Genomic DNA, 14,529 nt, shown 5'->3' with positions numbered 1-14,529 from the left:
TCTTCCATCTGAGCCTGCTTCGGCAGCTGTTATCACACCCAGTTGCCATGGCACCTTGCAGGTTTATTAAAATGGTAAAAAAGGATGGCAGAAATGTCAAGGCATGTAGACAGAGGATTGTCTCATTTGCCACTCACAAACATGGCCCTTTGTGGTAAAAATGCAGCCCCTTACAACAGCTCTTACAACATCAAATCTGTGGCAGAATGGTAGGACACTGAAGCTAAGTGTGACTCCAGGCAGGAAGTTCCCAGATGGGTGCTGGGCCCTGAATTTCTGTGAAAACATATTTAAATAACTACAAAGTGAGGGTATCAGTTTCTCTTCTCATCCAAAAAACAAATGTTTCCAGCAGCACAGTGACCCAAAAGCAAGGAGGCTTACTGAGCTGGAATGTGTCATTATAAACAGTCACAGAGGCACACTCTCATTTTCCCACAGGTCCTTCTAAAATCCCAGTTTTGGGAAGTGGAATATTCCCACATTTTTAAGGTTTTCAGCCATTTGATACACTTCTCTTCCATCCCCTGCACTTTCCTCACCTTTCCCACCCTGAGGTACTAAACAAAAGGAAAAGAAAGAAAATCAATCTTCTCTTAACAGAGGCAGTGATTTAAAAGCCAGTTCCTATTTAAGAGAGCATCCCTCAAAAATATAACCTAATTTTGCTCTAATGATTCTTAAAATTTTGATTGTTCGGTCTTTCTAAAGAAACAAATGTGTTTTCTAGTCACCAACCCTTCTGGCACACATTACAGAGAAACATAGCAACACAAAATCTTGTGAGACTTAATCACCTCAAGGCACTCACTCGTGACATTATGTGTGGCCTGACCCACCTCTGCTCAGCCACAATAAAACACACTTCTCCATCACCCTCAACACATCAGCTTGGAAAAGGCTGCCAGCATTTATTTACAGCTACTCACTTCAAAGCCAAACCGAGATTAATTTCTGGCTTTATTGTTAAAACAAAAGCATGTCTATGTAGATGAATCTGAATAATGTCACGGCATATGATATGGTTACTACAAGTATGTATATTTGACAGGATTTCCAGAAGCACTGAGTTGGTTTAGGAAGGTTTATGATTTCCAGAAGTACTTGATGCTTTAGGAGAGCACAGTTTTTGGAGGGAGTGTCCTTTTATGCCCTGGCATATTAACATTTTCAATAGGCATCACAATATTCATAGAAGTTTGCATGCAAATCACAATACACACCAGAAAACCCTCCTCTGCTCCCTCAGACTGGGCTGCTGGGTAGGAAGGAACGAGATGACATTTGGGATCTTTGCAAACTGCAGCACTGCAGTTAAGGACAGATTAGCTGCTTTTCTGCATCTTCTCTGATAAGGCAGGAGCTGATAAATCCTTACACAGCACAGAGTAAACAATTTGGTGCCATAACAATTTGAGTCCACTTAATTTCAGAAGTATTCAGAATAACCAGATCAGTGTGAGTTAATGCATTTCTGCTGGAAAGGTAGGACAAATTGCTATTGAAGATGAGAAGACAACTCCAGGCCACTGACTGATGAGGACAGGTTTGTAAACAAGTGTCTATTTCCAAGTGCTTGTGAGGTTTGAGTCTTCCTTGGGAGCCATGTGCACAGCTTGCTGCCAGAGGCAGCTCCCAAAGGAGAACAATTGCTCCATCCCACTATGGCAATAATTAGTCCTTAAATACTCTCTTCCAACAGCAGTGAAACATTTTAAAGCCTGTGACAAGCATCACCACCTGTGCACAGTCAGTTGTCTGGCCTCTGCAGACACCCTCCTGGAGAACCCTTGGCCACATCTCCTGGCCAAGCCCAAGGTCCCTCTCTGAATGTGCATGTGACATTAGTCACAGCACCCGAGATCCATGGAGACACTGCCTGACTTTTGGAGGCATTCAAACAAAGCCTTCAGCAGGCTCTGAGTCAAGCAAAACTTTGGATATGCCTTCAGCATGGGTAGCCTGTCCTTGAACATGATGGATGGCTGTATAAAATAGAGCACTTACAAACTATCGCTATTCTGTGTACTAGGAACAGAAAAATAACAAGATGCTAATAATAGTTACTGACAATCCAGTGCTGCTTTTTATTTATGGCTCTCAAAAGCATATGATATTCCTTCACATCTATGTGGCTCTCGTATCACAAGACTAAGGAGAAAGCTAAACACAGGAGAAAGTTTGGAAGAAACCTCTTGCCAAAGCCAAAACCTCAAGGAACTAATTTGCAAATTTTGAAAAGACTTGAAGATTCTGAAATCACTCCAGGAGCTAATTACATTTCAGTAACCTACCTGCAAATGGCAACAAGAGTATTTTCTTCTAATTAGTTGACTGAGTGAAATACATTTTAAATTAATGATCTTCTTGATATTGCTTCTAGTGTCTGCTGGAATTCCAAGGGAGAAAAATTCCTGCCTGTAGCATCTCCCACTCTCTCAGTTAATCCCATGAAAATCAGAGTATTACTGCTGAGGTGACTGGAAGATTATGCCTCTTAACTGGCAAACAGTTTTCCCCCAGGCCAGGTTATAGCATTTGCATTGCAGCAAATTTTTTATTTGCAAATTGAACATGGAAATCCACATTTCAGTGGGTTTCAAGTGTTCTTTTCAATTCTCATCGTCTCTGCCATGCTCAGAAAAACGCAGTTCCTCCTGTAGGTAGCCAGTGTTGTCATGGCAATCCAGTTTGTTTAGTTTTCATTTTTTTTTAGTTTCAATGTTCTGTTGCATGCTTTGAGATAAATATAGGATGACTCATATCTAGAACTTGTTGCAGAAAACAACTATCTGAACTGATTGTTTCTGCTGCAAAAATGAATGCAAAAGGGTGCTACTCAAAGCCATAACAATATGACAGGAAAATACTTGAGGAATTGTCTGTTACCCATTGCTGCAATAGAGACCAAGGAGCTTGGAAAAGCCCTCTAGCTTTAGCTCTGCCAAACCCAGGCAATCAGAGCACAAGGAATGTGAGACTAAGTAAAAAAAAAAAAAGAAAAAGAAAAAAAAACCAAAACAAGATTTATAGAAATTTATGAGGCGTTTCCTGTCTTTTCTGATTTTGGAGCAGTTTAAGCTTTCTCTCCACAGCACCCAGGGACTAGAGATTTCTTTCTAAAACTGTGCTACAAGAGTGACCACAAAGCTCTGACCATGTCCCACCAAAGCTGAATGGAAAAGTGTGAGCCTATATGATAACAATTCTTTATATATATATATATATATGATGTATTCTATGTATATTATACATATAATTATAGACCTATAATTATAGATTACGTGTATATATAATAGTGATACTATTTTTTCTAAATGCATACTGTGCTGCAACCTACCAGCCACTCAGTTCTGGGCCAAGCCATCCCATTCCTGGCAGACAGCCCTACCCACAAAGACCCAGCAGGGTACCCACCTGCAAGTGAAACATCTCCTAGTACTGGGGATTTTAGCAAACAAAGGCAAAGCGTTCTCCTGGCTGGGGAAAAATGGACCTGTCTAGAAGGCAGGTAATAAGTGCACTTAACTTGGGGAAAAAAGAAGGGGAGACCTTTCTTTATGGGGGGAAAAAGGTGGGAAGCAGGAATAGAGTTTTTGCCCTTTCAGAAGGCACAGAACCTGTGGTTATGCTCTTCTGACACGACCTGCATACTGCCAGGAACTCAGGGAGGTTTCAGTTCACTATAAGGCTAAGAGCTCTTTTATTAGGGAAAAGAGCTTCTCATTTGTATTAACAGCTGAACTGATTTCAGCTCAAGGCTCTCTTCATCCTCTTACAAAGCCCTAAACCCAAGTGTGTTTGACAAGTCAGTTCACAATAATGCCCTCCTAGGACACATGTGGCTGCAATTATAACCAGGTGGTGGTATTTCGGATATTGTCTTCACATTGTAATATTTACACTCCCCCTAGGGTACTCCCAGTCCAGTCATACCTTCCCACACGAGTTTATTTTTCTGCTCTGTATATTGTCAGCCTAAACATTTTCTTTTCAGAGCCTTAGAAGAAAAAAATTCCCACTCTGTCTATCCAGCTCATTCAGAGATAGTGGAGTAAGCTACACAAAAAAGCAGACAAACAAATTCTGCTTAACATCCAAATGCAAGTATTAGACAGAAAATACTTGTAACTAGAAAAGTACCTGCGTATTCCCTTTCATCAAACCTTCTGCATTTAGGGAAAAGAGCTGCCAATCAGTAGAGGACAGGAGTAGGAAAGGCAGACAGGGATAAAGAGAGAGCTGCAGGTTGATGAATAGCAAGGGAACTCCTCTGGAAGGTGGGCTTGTGTGCACCAGGGACATGGGGAAAAGCAGACATGCTGTCTTCTATAGCTACACAGGCTGAAGAGCTTTACTCTGGTGAATGGCTCTCTCTCCGTTGTTTCTACTCTGTGGCTAAGAATCTGAAAAACACTGAATTCTCTAGGAGAAGACTTTGAAACAGCCTGTGAGTTTCCAGTGAAACCCAAGCCTCCTGTCAGAATCTCAGTGCTGGAAAACCTGGGACTGACCTCGCAGCGCTTTCCCTCTGCAAACCCCCACGTGCTGTGGTGAGGACATGCCTTGTGAGCACACCTGACCCTCAGCTCCTCACCAACAGCAGCACATTTCAGAGTCATCCAGAGTCACGCAGCCCAAATTCACCAGCAGTACCCAGCAGTGGGCAACTGCTTCAGAAGAGGATCACTGAGGCAGCAGCAGATGGAGGTTCTGTGGACAGCCACTGAGATCCTCAAGAAATTAAAAACCAGACCTCATAAATCCACTGGAATAATGCTTCTGAAAATGGGCCACTGTATCCCAGAGCATTATTCACCCAGTGCTGGTGGGAGCCAAAGGGAGGTTCTGGGCATGCTGCTTTGCCTCAGAGACTGGCCACTCTCTACCCCTTCTGTGTGGAAGTATTTTGGAAAGCAAATTCAGACACAGACTCTGGCAGGGAATGCTTGTTGTGTAACCAGCACTTGCAGCAAGCACCACAGCCCATTAAAATGCCTGTCAAATCCCAGAGCAGCACTACCAGGGTCTGCTCATCACACCAAGAACACTTGGATAAGAGAGATGCTGAAATCTTTCCTGTGGCTTTGGGAGCACCACCTTCTCTGCAGGGTGGCCTTTGCTTTGGAGCGCCATCTTCCAGCCAGATCTTTCCCCAACTCCCAACACCCACTGGAATAAAGACTACAGTTTACATTTAATGAATGGGCTGCCTGGTCCCTGGGTAGGAATGAGAGCAATTTTTACCAACATTGCTGTTGTCCCTTTTGTCAGAAGTGATCTCTGACTGCTGGGTGCCTGCAGATATTACACGTAGGGCTGAACTTAAACCCCTTTGAGCACACGACAGAAAGCACTGACAAACCAGACAGAACCTCCCCACCCAGGCAGCATGTGCAAGCCTGGCTGATTAAGAGCTGATATGTCACAGGGGTCTATTTTAATGCTATTTTCTAGCCTAAGGTCCATGAAAACTCCATATCAAAGTAGTTGCTACACTTGACTTCTGTTTCCTTGGCAGAGCTGGCTGGCACAGGGACCCATATTCCCAGCACAAGTCCGTGGTTTCCCTCCCGGTAGTTCATTGCCTTTGAAGTTACAACTGGGATGATTAAATGCATTGCTCAGAAAACAGTCATAAATCTCTGTGAAAAGGATTATGTGCCAGTTTTTATGTATAAGCACTTCTTCAGCTTTCTGCAGCACTGAATTCTCATTTACCTGATTGAAACAGCAAAGCAATACAGAAAGCCAGCTTACAGAGAGAACAGTTCAACCACAGGACAATGTTATCTCAAGGCAGTCCTAGTAGAAATGCATTAACTATTTAAGGAAGCACCACAAATAACCTGCTTCATGCCCAGGGTGATCAGCCACCAGAGATCACAAGGCAAATGCCAGCAGAAATTAATATAACTTGACTCCCAAAGACATAGTTTTTTAAAAAACAGACTTTTAATTAGAAATTACAGGCAAAACTCAATCTGTTTCACACAGGTTGAGACATGCTGCACAATGGATTTTTCCCTTGTGTAGCCACAGTACTGGAAATAAAATCTGTTTATCCACAGGCCTCCTACTTCTTTCCCCTTAAGAAGGGCAGAAGAAAAAAACGTGCAAAATGTCTGAAGCATCTCCACTCAACATCCTCCTAACTCTGGAGCTGCACTTTTGGTACACTGTTTACATAAAGCTGGGTAGCCCTCAAAACCTTTCTAGTTGTGTTCTCCCTCAAATTTTGTCTGATACAAGCAAGAATGCTTGAACAGAGGTTTGGGATTGGTTTTTCTATCTCAAATATTGCTTACCCATTGCAGATTTTGAGATCAAAGTTTGTGTTCTTTAAGGTAAGGCCACTGGAGACAGTACTGCAGTGCACAACAGCCTGGATGGACAGGCTTTCATGGCAGGGCTTAGGAATAGAAGGATTCCCAACACCTTCACTTCTGCCTCCACTGAGAAAGGCAATGACAACCTCATCTTCTCAGACCACCTTTGCCAAGCAACACATTGAAGGCCATGGAAATGTGTCTCTTATTTATGCTACTAAGCTTTGAGGTATTTGGGAATATTGCTTGTAATTTTAACAACAGTAATTTAGTGAGCATGCTGAACAGATGACTGGTTTTAAAGACTGAAAAACTGAAATTATTTCAGCATATTATGCCCTTCTATTGTTAAATAAATCATTATCTGTCTACTTTAATTTATACATTTGTGTTGTCCAAGATTGGAGACAAGTTACATAGAACACATAGGCATTTTCTAGGCCAAACTGAGCCACATCAAAGGTCTATCCAACAGTGACCAGAAGTCCATGCCAAGTAAAGCATAAAATATGATAATTTTCCCCCAGTTCCTAGCTGGGGAGTTGGATGAGCTGGAGTTTCTGAGTTGGATGTGGTCTCTGTATATTTCATAGCCTCGATTTCTTATTTCAACTTGGCAAACTTGTCTTTGACCCTGCATAAACGCTCAGCACTGTCCTGGTGTCCTGCAGGAAGAAGCTCCCAGCTCAGCTACCTGTTGCATATTACTTTGCTGGCTTGCTTGGACCCTGTCTCCTCTTAGATTCCTTTGATACACCCTAAGTTCTACATGCCCCCCTCCTCCCCACAGTCATGGATGCACAGACCTCTCACCCCCAGTCCTGTACTGTAGGCTAGATCAGCATTAAGGGATCACAGATTCTGAACTCACAAGTCGCTGCTTTTTCAATCCCCTAACTGACCCCTACACCTAATGATGGCCCCAATAAACCCTGCCAAAGTTACAGTGCTCCACTGGGTTCATCCTGTGTCAGCCCAGACCCCAGGTCCAGATCTATCTTCATGAACTTCACAAAGGCTGCCACATATTTCCAAACTACTGTTTTTCTTTTTTATTCCACTGTTATCAGCCTTCCTTCTAGTCCCACAGAGCTGGCAAAGTCTTAGAATAATTTTCAACTCTGTTGAAAAGCATAACATTTACCCTGGCGAGACATGCACAAAAACCACATTTCCAGCTCAAATAAAGACAACTCTTTGAAAACAGAAAACTCCCATTTGTGACCTAAATAATCCTCAGAGTTACAAAACAACTTGCCCACTGCCTGGGACTAACCCTTTCTTCAACTACAGTAACAATGCTACTAATCACTTCAAGAGCACTACCCAAAACAGATCCTTCTTTTAGTTTCTGGTCTCAACACCAAACTTAGCTCCTCCACTGCCTTCTTCCCAATTCAACCCAACTTGCAGTTAACACCTTGGCTTCAGTGCTGTATCCTAATCACTGCCTTCAAAACCTTGTTAAAAGCTTCCCACACCAGCTCTTCACATGCTGCTGTTACTGTAGGTGTCCATAGGTAAGGAACACACCCTGCTTAGGAGGAGCTCCTCTGAAGTTGGACCATGAACACAAATGCTTCTGCAGTACAGTAGCAGGGCATCCCCCAACTGGGGAATAATGTGCAATGACTCCAGTGACTTCAGAAGGCTGAACAATTGCTTTATTAACCTATACTATATTATACTATATACTAATACTATATATATATACTAAAAAAACCCGTGACCCCTTACAGACAGTCACAACACAGTTTTGACCTAATTGGTCAATCAATCCAAACAGCCATCACCAGAGTTCAATTAACAAATCACTTTTGGTAAACAATCTCCATAACACGTTCCACATGTTTTTTCTTCTTTCTCTCAGCTTTCTCACTGCCTTCCCCAGGAAAAATTCTAGGGAAGTTGTGCCTGCTGCTCTCTGTGAGGAGAGCTGTGGCCACACCTGCAGCCCTCCTCTGGACTCTTTCCAACAGCTCCGTGTATTTCCTTACTAAGGACCCCAGAGCTGGATGCAGTGTGCCAGGAGGGATCTCACAAGAGCAGAGTAGAGGGGCAGAACCATTTTCCTAGACCTTTCTGGAAACCACAGCTATGCCACTTGAATCTTGCTAGCTCCACCTGACATGGCAGTCCTGCCCTTGGGATGAGTGGCACAATGCCAGTTGGGCAGCAAGAGCTTCAGCTTTGGCCACAGCAAGATAAAGTCTCAGATGAGAGTTCCAGTTTGAGTCTGACAGAGGAGGAAGGAGAAGGTTTGCTGCAAATACAAGGGTCAGAGGGTGCATCATGGGCTGTCAGTTCAGAGACAGTCACTGGGTCTCAGTGTACCTGCAGGACTGACACTGAGACCTGCTGAAGGGATGGGTTTCCTGAATGGAAGATAAAGCCTTCTGGGTAAATTGGCTAAAAAGAGGATTAAGATCAAGCTCAGCAGAAATGGAAGAGCTGGGATAATTAAAGGGTTTTAGAATCCCTTCAGAACAGTAATAATGCTTTTTACTGGAATGGATTTCCTTAATTAGGTCTGGAGTGGGTAGGTGTTACTGGACTGCAGGTGAAGCCAGGGCTGCTGCTGGGGCCAAGGGAGGACCTCAGCCAGCAGCACTCTGACTTGTTTTTCCTAAGGCTGTTAATAAAATCTGCAGTGCCAGTGGTAAAAATAGTCACTGTTTCATACCCCAGAATGACTTAGCTTTTGGGTTTAGAAAACTCTCGCCTGTCATTACAAGAGGCAAAGAGACAAACAGGCAAAAAAACATGTGCAGCACAGAAGAGGTAAGTGAAATTAGGCCAGGCTCATTTGTGACCTGGTGACCCCCATCTCAGCATAAACATATCAAAAAGGGACAGCAGCAAATCCTTCATGCTGTGCTGCACTAAGTCTGGTATTAATAACTCCACCAGAAACAAACACGTCAGAGCTTTCCAAACAAGACAATGTGCTTTCTGGAAGCACTTTTAGCCTTGATGGTAATAGGAGCTGTTGCCACGTTATCATAAAGGTTCCCCAAATGAGATCCAGTCCAATTCTGCAGCAAATGTTGAATAAGGATTGCTTGATCTTAACCTGCGTCTCAGCTGCAATTTCACTGGTGGAATGAGGAGCCAGCAAGCCAGAACTGACACATAGGAAAACTGCTCCCATTTTCATTTGAGACATAGGAAATTCCTCCAGAAGGCTCCCAAGTATCTTTCAGTAGCTAAAAAGAGCAAACACCCATGGCCCATCTGCATTCACTGCTCAGTCACTGATGTTACACCAAGAAGCATGGTCACCCCCTTTTTATACAAACTTCAGCTGAAGCCAAAACGCTGCACGCTTCCATCCTACATCTCAGGAGGAGCCAGTTTTAAAATTTAGGATTACGCCTCAGTTACTGGGCTTTTCAGTCCTGTGCTCAGGCAACTTAACTATATTCTTTGGCATTGCATAAAAATAAGCACACATTTTTCAGTAAGAAAGCACCTGTAATGCAACCCTACAGGACCGGCAATGTGCTTTGGGGTTCAAATAGTTTTGGTTGCTTTCTATTCCAGTAGAGAGCAATACGAAGAACTGAGTTAAGGCAACACAACAGGTTTTTTTTATTGTCATCTACAAACCATTTTAGTGTAGGAAAATGTAACATCAAGACTATCACTGAAGGGGGTATCGGGGACAGACAAAGATGCTACAGAGACTATCATCAGAAGGCATGAAAAGACTTTATTATTAGAAATCTATAGTTCTTAGAGAAACAATGGTGGACTTAAGACTTGATTGGCCTTTAGGAATCTTCTCTCACACTACTGGTGAACTATGAATAGCTCTGGAGAATTGTATCTATAAACAACAGTTACAGAAAGAAAGGTAATAATTGTTTTAATTCTTTCCTCTAAGTTTCCCACAGCTTCTCACATCTTCCCAGGATTTTCCTGGGACAGCTACGTCTCTCTCTGTTCAGAGAATATGTGATTACCACACAAGACCACACTTTTGAAAACTTTTGTTTGACTGCTGTCATCATACCTCGTCAGTAAATATGGTGAGAATGAGGCTGGATTGTCCTGCTCTGAAAACATTGGCATGGAACCTCCCATTATCCAGAGGCGGAAATACAATACGAGGATCACCTTCAAAGAAGAACACCTCAGTTAGCAATGCACTACTAAGAAGAACTAAGGCCTCCAGCAAATGTTTTTTTTTGTGATAGCTTTCTATGCTGTGAGTTTAGGCAAAATGCAAGTTTTGCACCTTACAGAGGGTGGCAGACCTGCCAACCCTCAGCACAGAGCACACTGTGACTTTGTGTGTCCCTCTTCCTGTCTGCATTACTGACAGCAACTGACACGTCTCTGTACCCACCACAAGGGCAGCATTCTTAAGGACAAATCTGTCACTCTGCTGCAGTGTAGACTGCAGAATTTCACTCTTGACCCCTACCTAAATCCAGAGGGGAAAATCATGGGTGATGTCTTAAAAGTTCTTATAATTTATCCATGCTGGCATCGGTGTAAGGACAAGCTCCACCAGTGCTTCTCATGCTGTGCAATCCTAATTCCTAGGAGAATTTCTGGAAGCTGCCACTCCTTTACCTTTCTGGTAACCACTTGTCAAAGGACAAGCAAGGGGATCTGGCTCCTGGAGCAGCACAGGGAGCTGCACACGGGAACATTCCCATGGAAGTGCTTGTTTTCTCCCCTGAAACATGTTGGGTCCTGTGTGGAGCACATCAAGCAGCAGTTTTTCTTGCAACTGTTACCTGCACTGGCATTAACAGCATGTCACTGACAAGGCAGCCCAGCGCCACAGAGCCTCATGCATTTAGGGCAGGAAATACCTGCAGATGATTACATGGTTGCAAGGGCAACCACTATAAATCAAAAGGTTTGAAGTGGAAACACAGTAATATTCTTGTTTCTGTGCAGTTGAAGTTTTCTAGACTAATTCCCAAACCTAACTTTGTATGAAAATCTACCATGTGAGCTTTCTGATTCTTTTGAGATACCACTATGCATTGTTATTCTCATCAAATACACAAAAATGCATGGTCAAGTCCATTCATACTTACATAGCTTATCACCAAAGCAGCTCTCTTCAAAAAAGGCCTTGCAGTATACAAGAAATTCTGGTTGTTATTTGCAGTCAGGTAGCTGAAATACAAGGAAACAAATGTTTGTTGAAGTACTTTGGAACACTAACTCATTTTTCAATTGGAGAAAAATGTGTACATTGATTTAACCACCCTAAATACAATAATAATGACATCACTCCTACTCTTCAAAGGTCTTTCCACATAAGTAAAATATTGAGACTAGTTCAAGTAATCCATACTATAATACCTTGCAGTTTTGCCATCAAAGTTTGGTTTTGGTGTGTTTGCTGGTTTGGGTTTTGTTTGTTTGTTTTTAAATCTTCAATTAACCCCTTAATCCTCAGAAAAATCCCAGGTGTGTCTCAGTGAGATTGCTGTTTTCAGACTCCCAGAAGACTACACAGAGACATATTTTTAAAAGGTCACCCAAACAGAGCAATTCAATTTTAGACTATGATTAAAATGCAAAAACTCCTTGTTCCCAGCTCTCTGCTCAGTCTCTAGAGAGGAGCATAACTATGTAGCAGAACTGATTCTAAGCATTTTTTGCACGCTTAAGTTTCATCACAAGCCTGCTGACAAAGTGCTATGATAATTAATTGCACAGAGACACACACGTGGCATACTGTTGTAGGAATGTTCATAAAACCATTCCTGTTTCTCAATGAGTAAAATGAAACCGTGTTTGGAGCCAAAACTATGCATTCATTTTAATATAGAGTAGAAGCAATTGCCAAAGTCTAAGGAACTTTCTTACTATAACAAACAGTGCCATATCCATGGCATTAATTTCATTATAATTCTGTGTCTATTGAACCTTACAGATGCTCCATCATTGTAATAAAGCAATGACAAAAAGAAATACAGAAGAGACAACAGGAATATTTTAAGCACATAGTAGGTAAAAAACCATGGAAAAAGATGACAACTTATTTTAAGAAGTTATATATATCAAGTCAACAAAATAAATTCAGAAGGAAAACCTTTGCAGGTTCTTCTGTATAACATATAGTCAGTATCAGGATACTCTATTTAAATTATTTACAAAAACTGCAGTTTGTATTGCAACACCTTCAAGCAAGCTACCTTTCCAAGCATGAAATCCTCATATGCTTCTCCTGTGAACATATAAACCACATCTTATTTCCTCTCCAAATTCCTTAAGACAGTCTATCACCTGATTGCTTCCACCCTTCAAGTCTTTGAAAAAACAAAACTGAAGTACTTCCTAATGCAGCCATGAGTCTTTAATACCTGGGGTTTTGTTCAAATTTTCTGTAGTAGGAAGCTTGCAAGCCTGGTCACCATGGCAAGATGAAAAAAAGATTACACTGCAGAAAAAAAAGCACCAGGGCAAAGCCAGCAAGAAACAGAGGCAGCATTTACCAAGATAAAAGAAGTACATCTGGATGCTCTGTACAAAGGAACTGCTCTTCAGAAAACTTTCCCTAAGTGCATGCCTAAAACTAAGGAACTAAACCACACAGCATAGAGCCAGCCAGACAACTTTCAGTCTTTGGAGTCTACTTACTAGGAAATGTTGACATTTAAGCAGAAAACCTGACTTAAATGTCAGACTAGTCTACAAGGGCTGAATGCCTCAAAGTGCAAAGTTTCTGGAGTTCCCACTGATTTTAATCAGGCTGCAGCCAAGTACAAGGGAGATGAAACTAAGCCTTCAGCTTTGTCCCCCCATGAAAGGTCAGAATGGCCTTGAAGAGCTCACCATGGCCCTGCACCAAAGCCCACTGGAGCCAAAGGGAAAGCCTCTCACTGACTTTAACAGCATTTGGACCAAACCCCAGGCTTTTGTCCCCTACTGGAACCCTTTATGAAACTCAACCCCCTTGTGATTTGCAGCAGGAAGTGTTTGGTTGCACTTTCTTTACATTTTTATGTGTGGAGAGAGGAGAGCCCTCTATTCATCACACTGCCTGACCCTTCAAGAACCTGTTTTCATTCACTTTTACTTTTAACTCTCTGCAACACTTTAGGCAGAAATTTTCATTGCAAGTGTTTGCTTTAGGTATAATTATTCTGGGAAAAGGTCAACTAGAACAGTTCAGGTCTTTCTCCAAAGCTTCAGTTACAGACACAGGAGCACTTTTATCAGCGTCAAGAAGTCTGCTTGCCTCAACTTCATCCTTGAGAAGCAGCATCATCTCGCACCAGTGACCCAAAATTTGTGAGGTGGCCATCATCTCCAGGCCATATTCGCTCTCCTCCAGAGAAGCCACCTGTGGTCAGGTAATGAGTAGTTCAATTAAAAAGTAAACTTTTCCATTTTGAGAAAGCTGCTGTCCTGAAGTCTGTCTGGAAACCACAAAAGGTAACATGGTTCAATGCTCAGCAAGCCTGCTCTCCACCGACCAGATCGACCTGCAGGAGTGGCACGCAGGGACAGGTCACACTCAATGCCTCAAAGCTTTAGAAGAACCACGTGGTTTCCCAGAGCACCTTACTGGGCTACAACTTGTGTCAGGGAAGGTAGCTAGTAAAACACCTCACATCTGGTGCAGGTGAAAGAACAACACACAGTTTGGGTAATGAAACCAAATGAACTGCAAATGGGACCTGGATGAGGAAGTTTGTTAAATGTCAGTAACACACAGCATGGAAAATGCAGTAGCTTTTACATGTAAAATTGCAGCAGCTTTTTCCATGTGAAATCTCAGCTTGCAAACATATCTAAAGTTACACTGAACTTCGCGCAGACAACCTTAAGATCAGCCAAAGCTCTTAATTTTGTATGTAGCTAGGAGAAGCAAAGAAATCACTATTTTAACGGTTAAACTGTTTTATACCCCTATTTAACAGCTGTCTTGTAAAAAGTAATTTACCAGTCACATTTCCACACATTTGCCAACCTCTCCAGGCTGCCAAACATCCCTCTGTTCATGGGAACCACACCTGCTCCACCCCAACCAGCATAATTGTGATGCCAAAAACATGCCAAAACACACACACGCATTCACTCCCACGTGAGAATAGGTGTGGGACACAGTTAGGGAAAGCATGCTGATGTCAGCACCACACAGCAATATGCTACCTCCTGAGTATGTGATCATTTCAAAGTGTGGGTCTTCCAGATCTTCCTAAAAAAATTATTAAATTAAAGG

General features: G+C 42.4%; 1 protein-coding gene across 3 annotated transcripts in view; it reads right to left on the bottom strand.

The window, feature by feature from the left end:
• The window catches only part of TMTC1 (transmembrane O-mannosyltransferase targeting cadherins 1), a 138,352-nt gene that overhangs the window by 74,953 nt on the left and 48,870 nt on the right, over window positions 1–14,529 (bottom strand). For all 3 annotated transcript variants that reach the window (XM_064420973.1, XM_064420974.1, XM_064420972.1), the window contains 2 exons: window positions 11,387–11,468; window positions 10,345–10,448 (listed from right to left, as the gene is read on the bottom strand). In XM_064420973.1, the coding sequence (XP_064277043.1) occupies window positions 10,345–10,448; window positions 11,387–11,468 (186 nt within the window). The remainder of the gene's footprint in view (window positions 1–10,344; window positions 10,449–11,386; window positions 11,469–14,529) is intronic.

The sequence above is a fragment of the Passer domesticus genome, chromosome 5 (assembly GCF_036417665.1).
Source record: "Passer domesticus isolate bPasDom1 chromosome 5, bPasDom1.hap1, whole genome shotgun sequence".
NCBI classification, from domain to species: Eukaryota; Metazoa; Chordata; class Aves; order Passeriformes; family Passeridae; genus Passer; species Passer domesticus.
The sequence above is the reverse complement of the archived record's forward strand: the minus strand, read 5'-3'. Positions and strand labels throughout refer to the sequence as shown.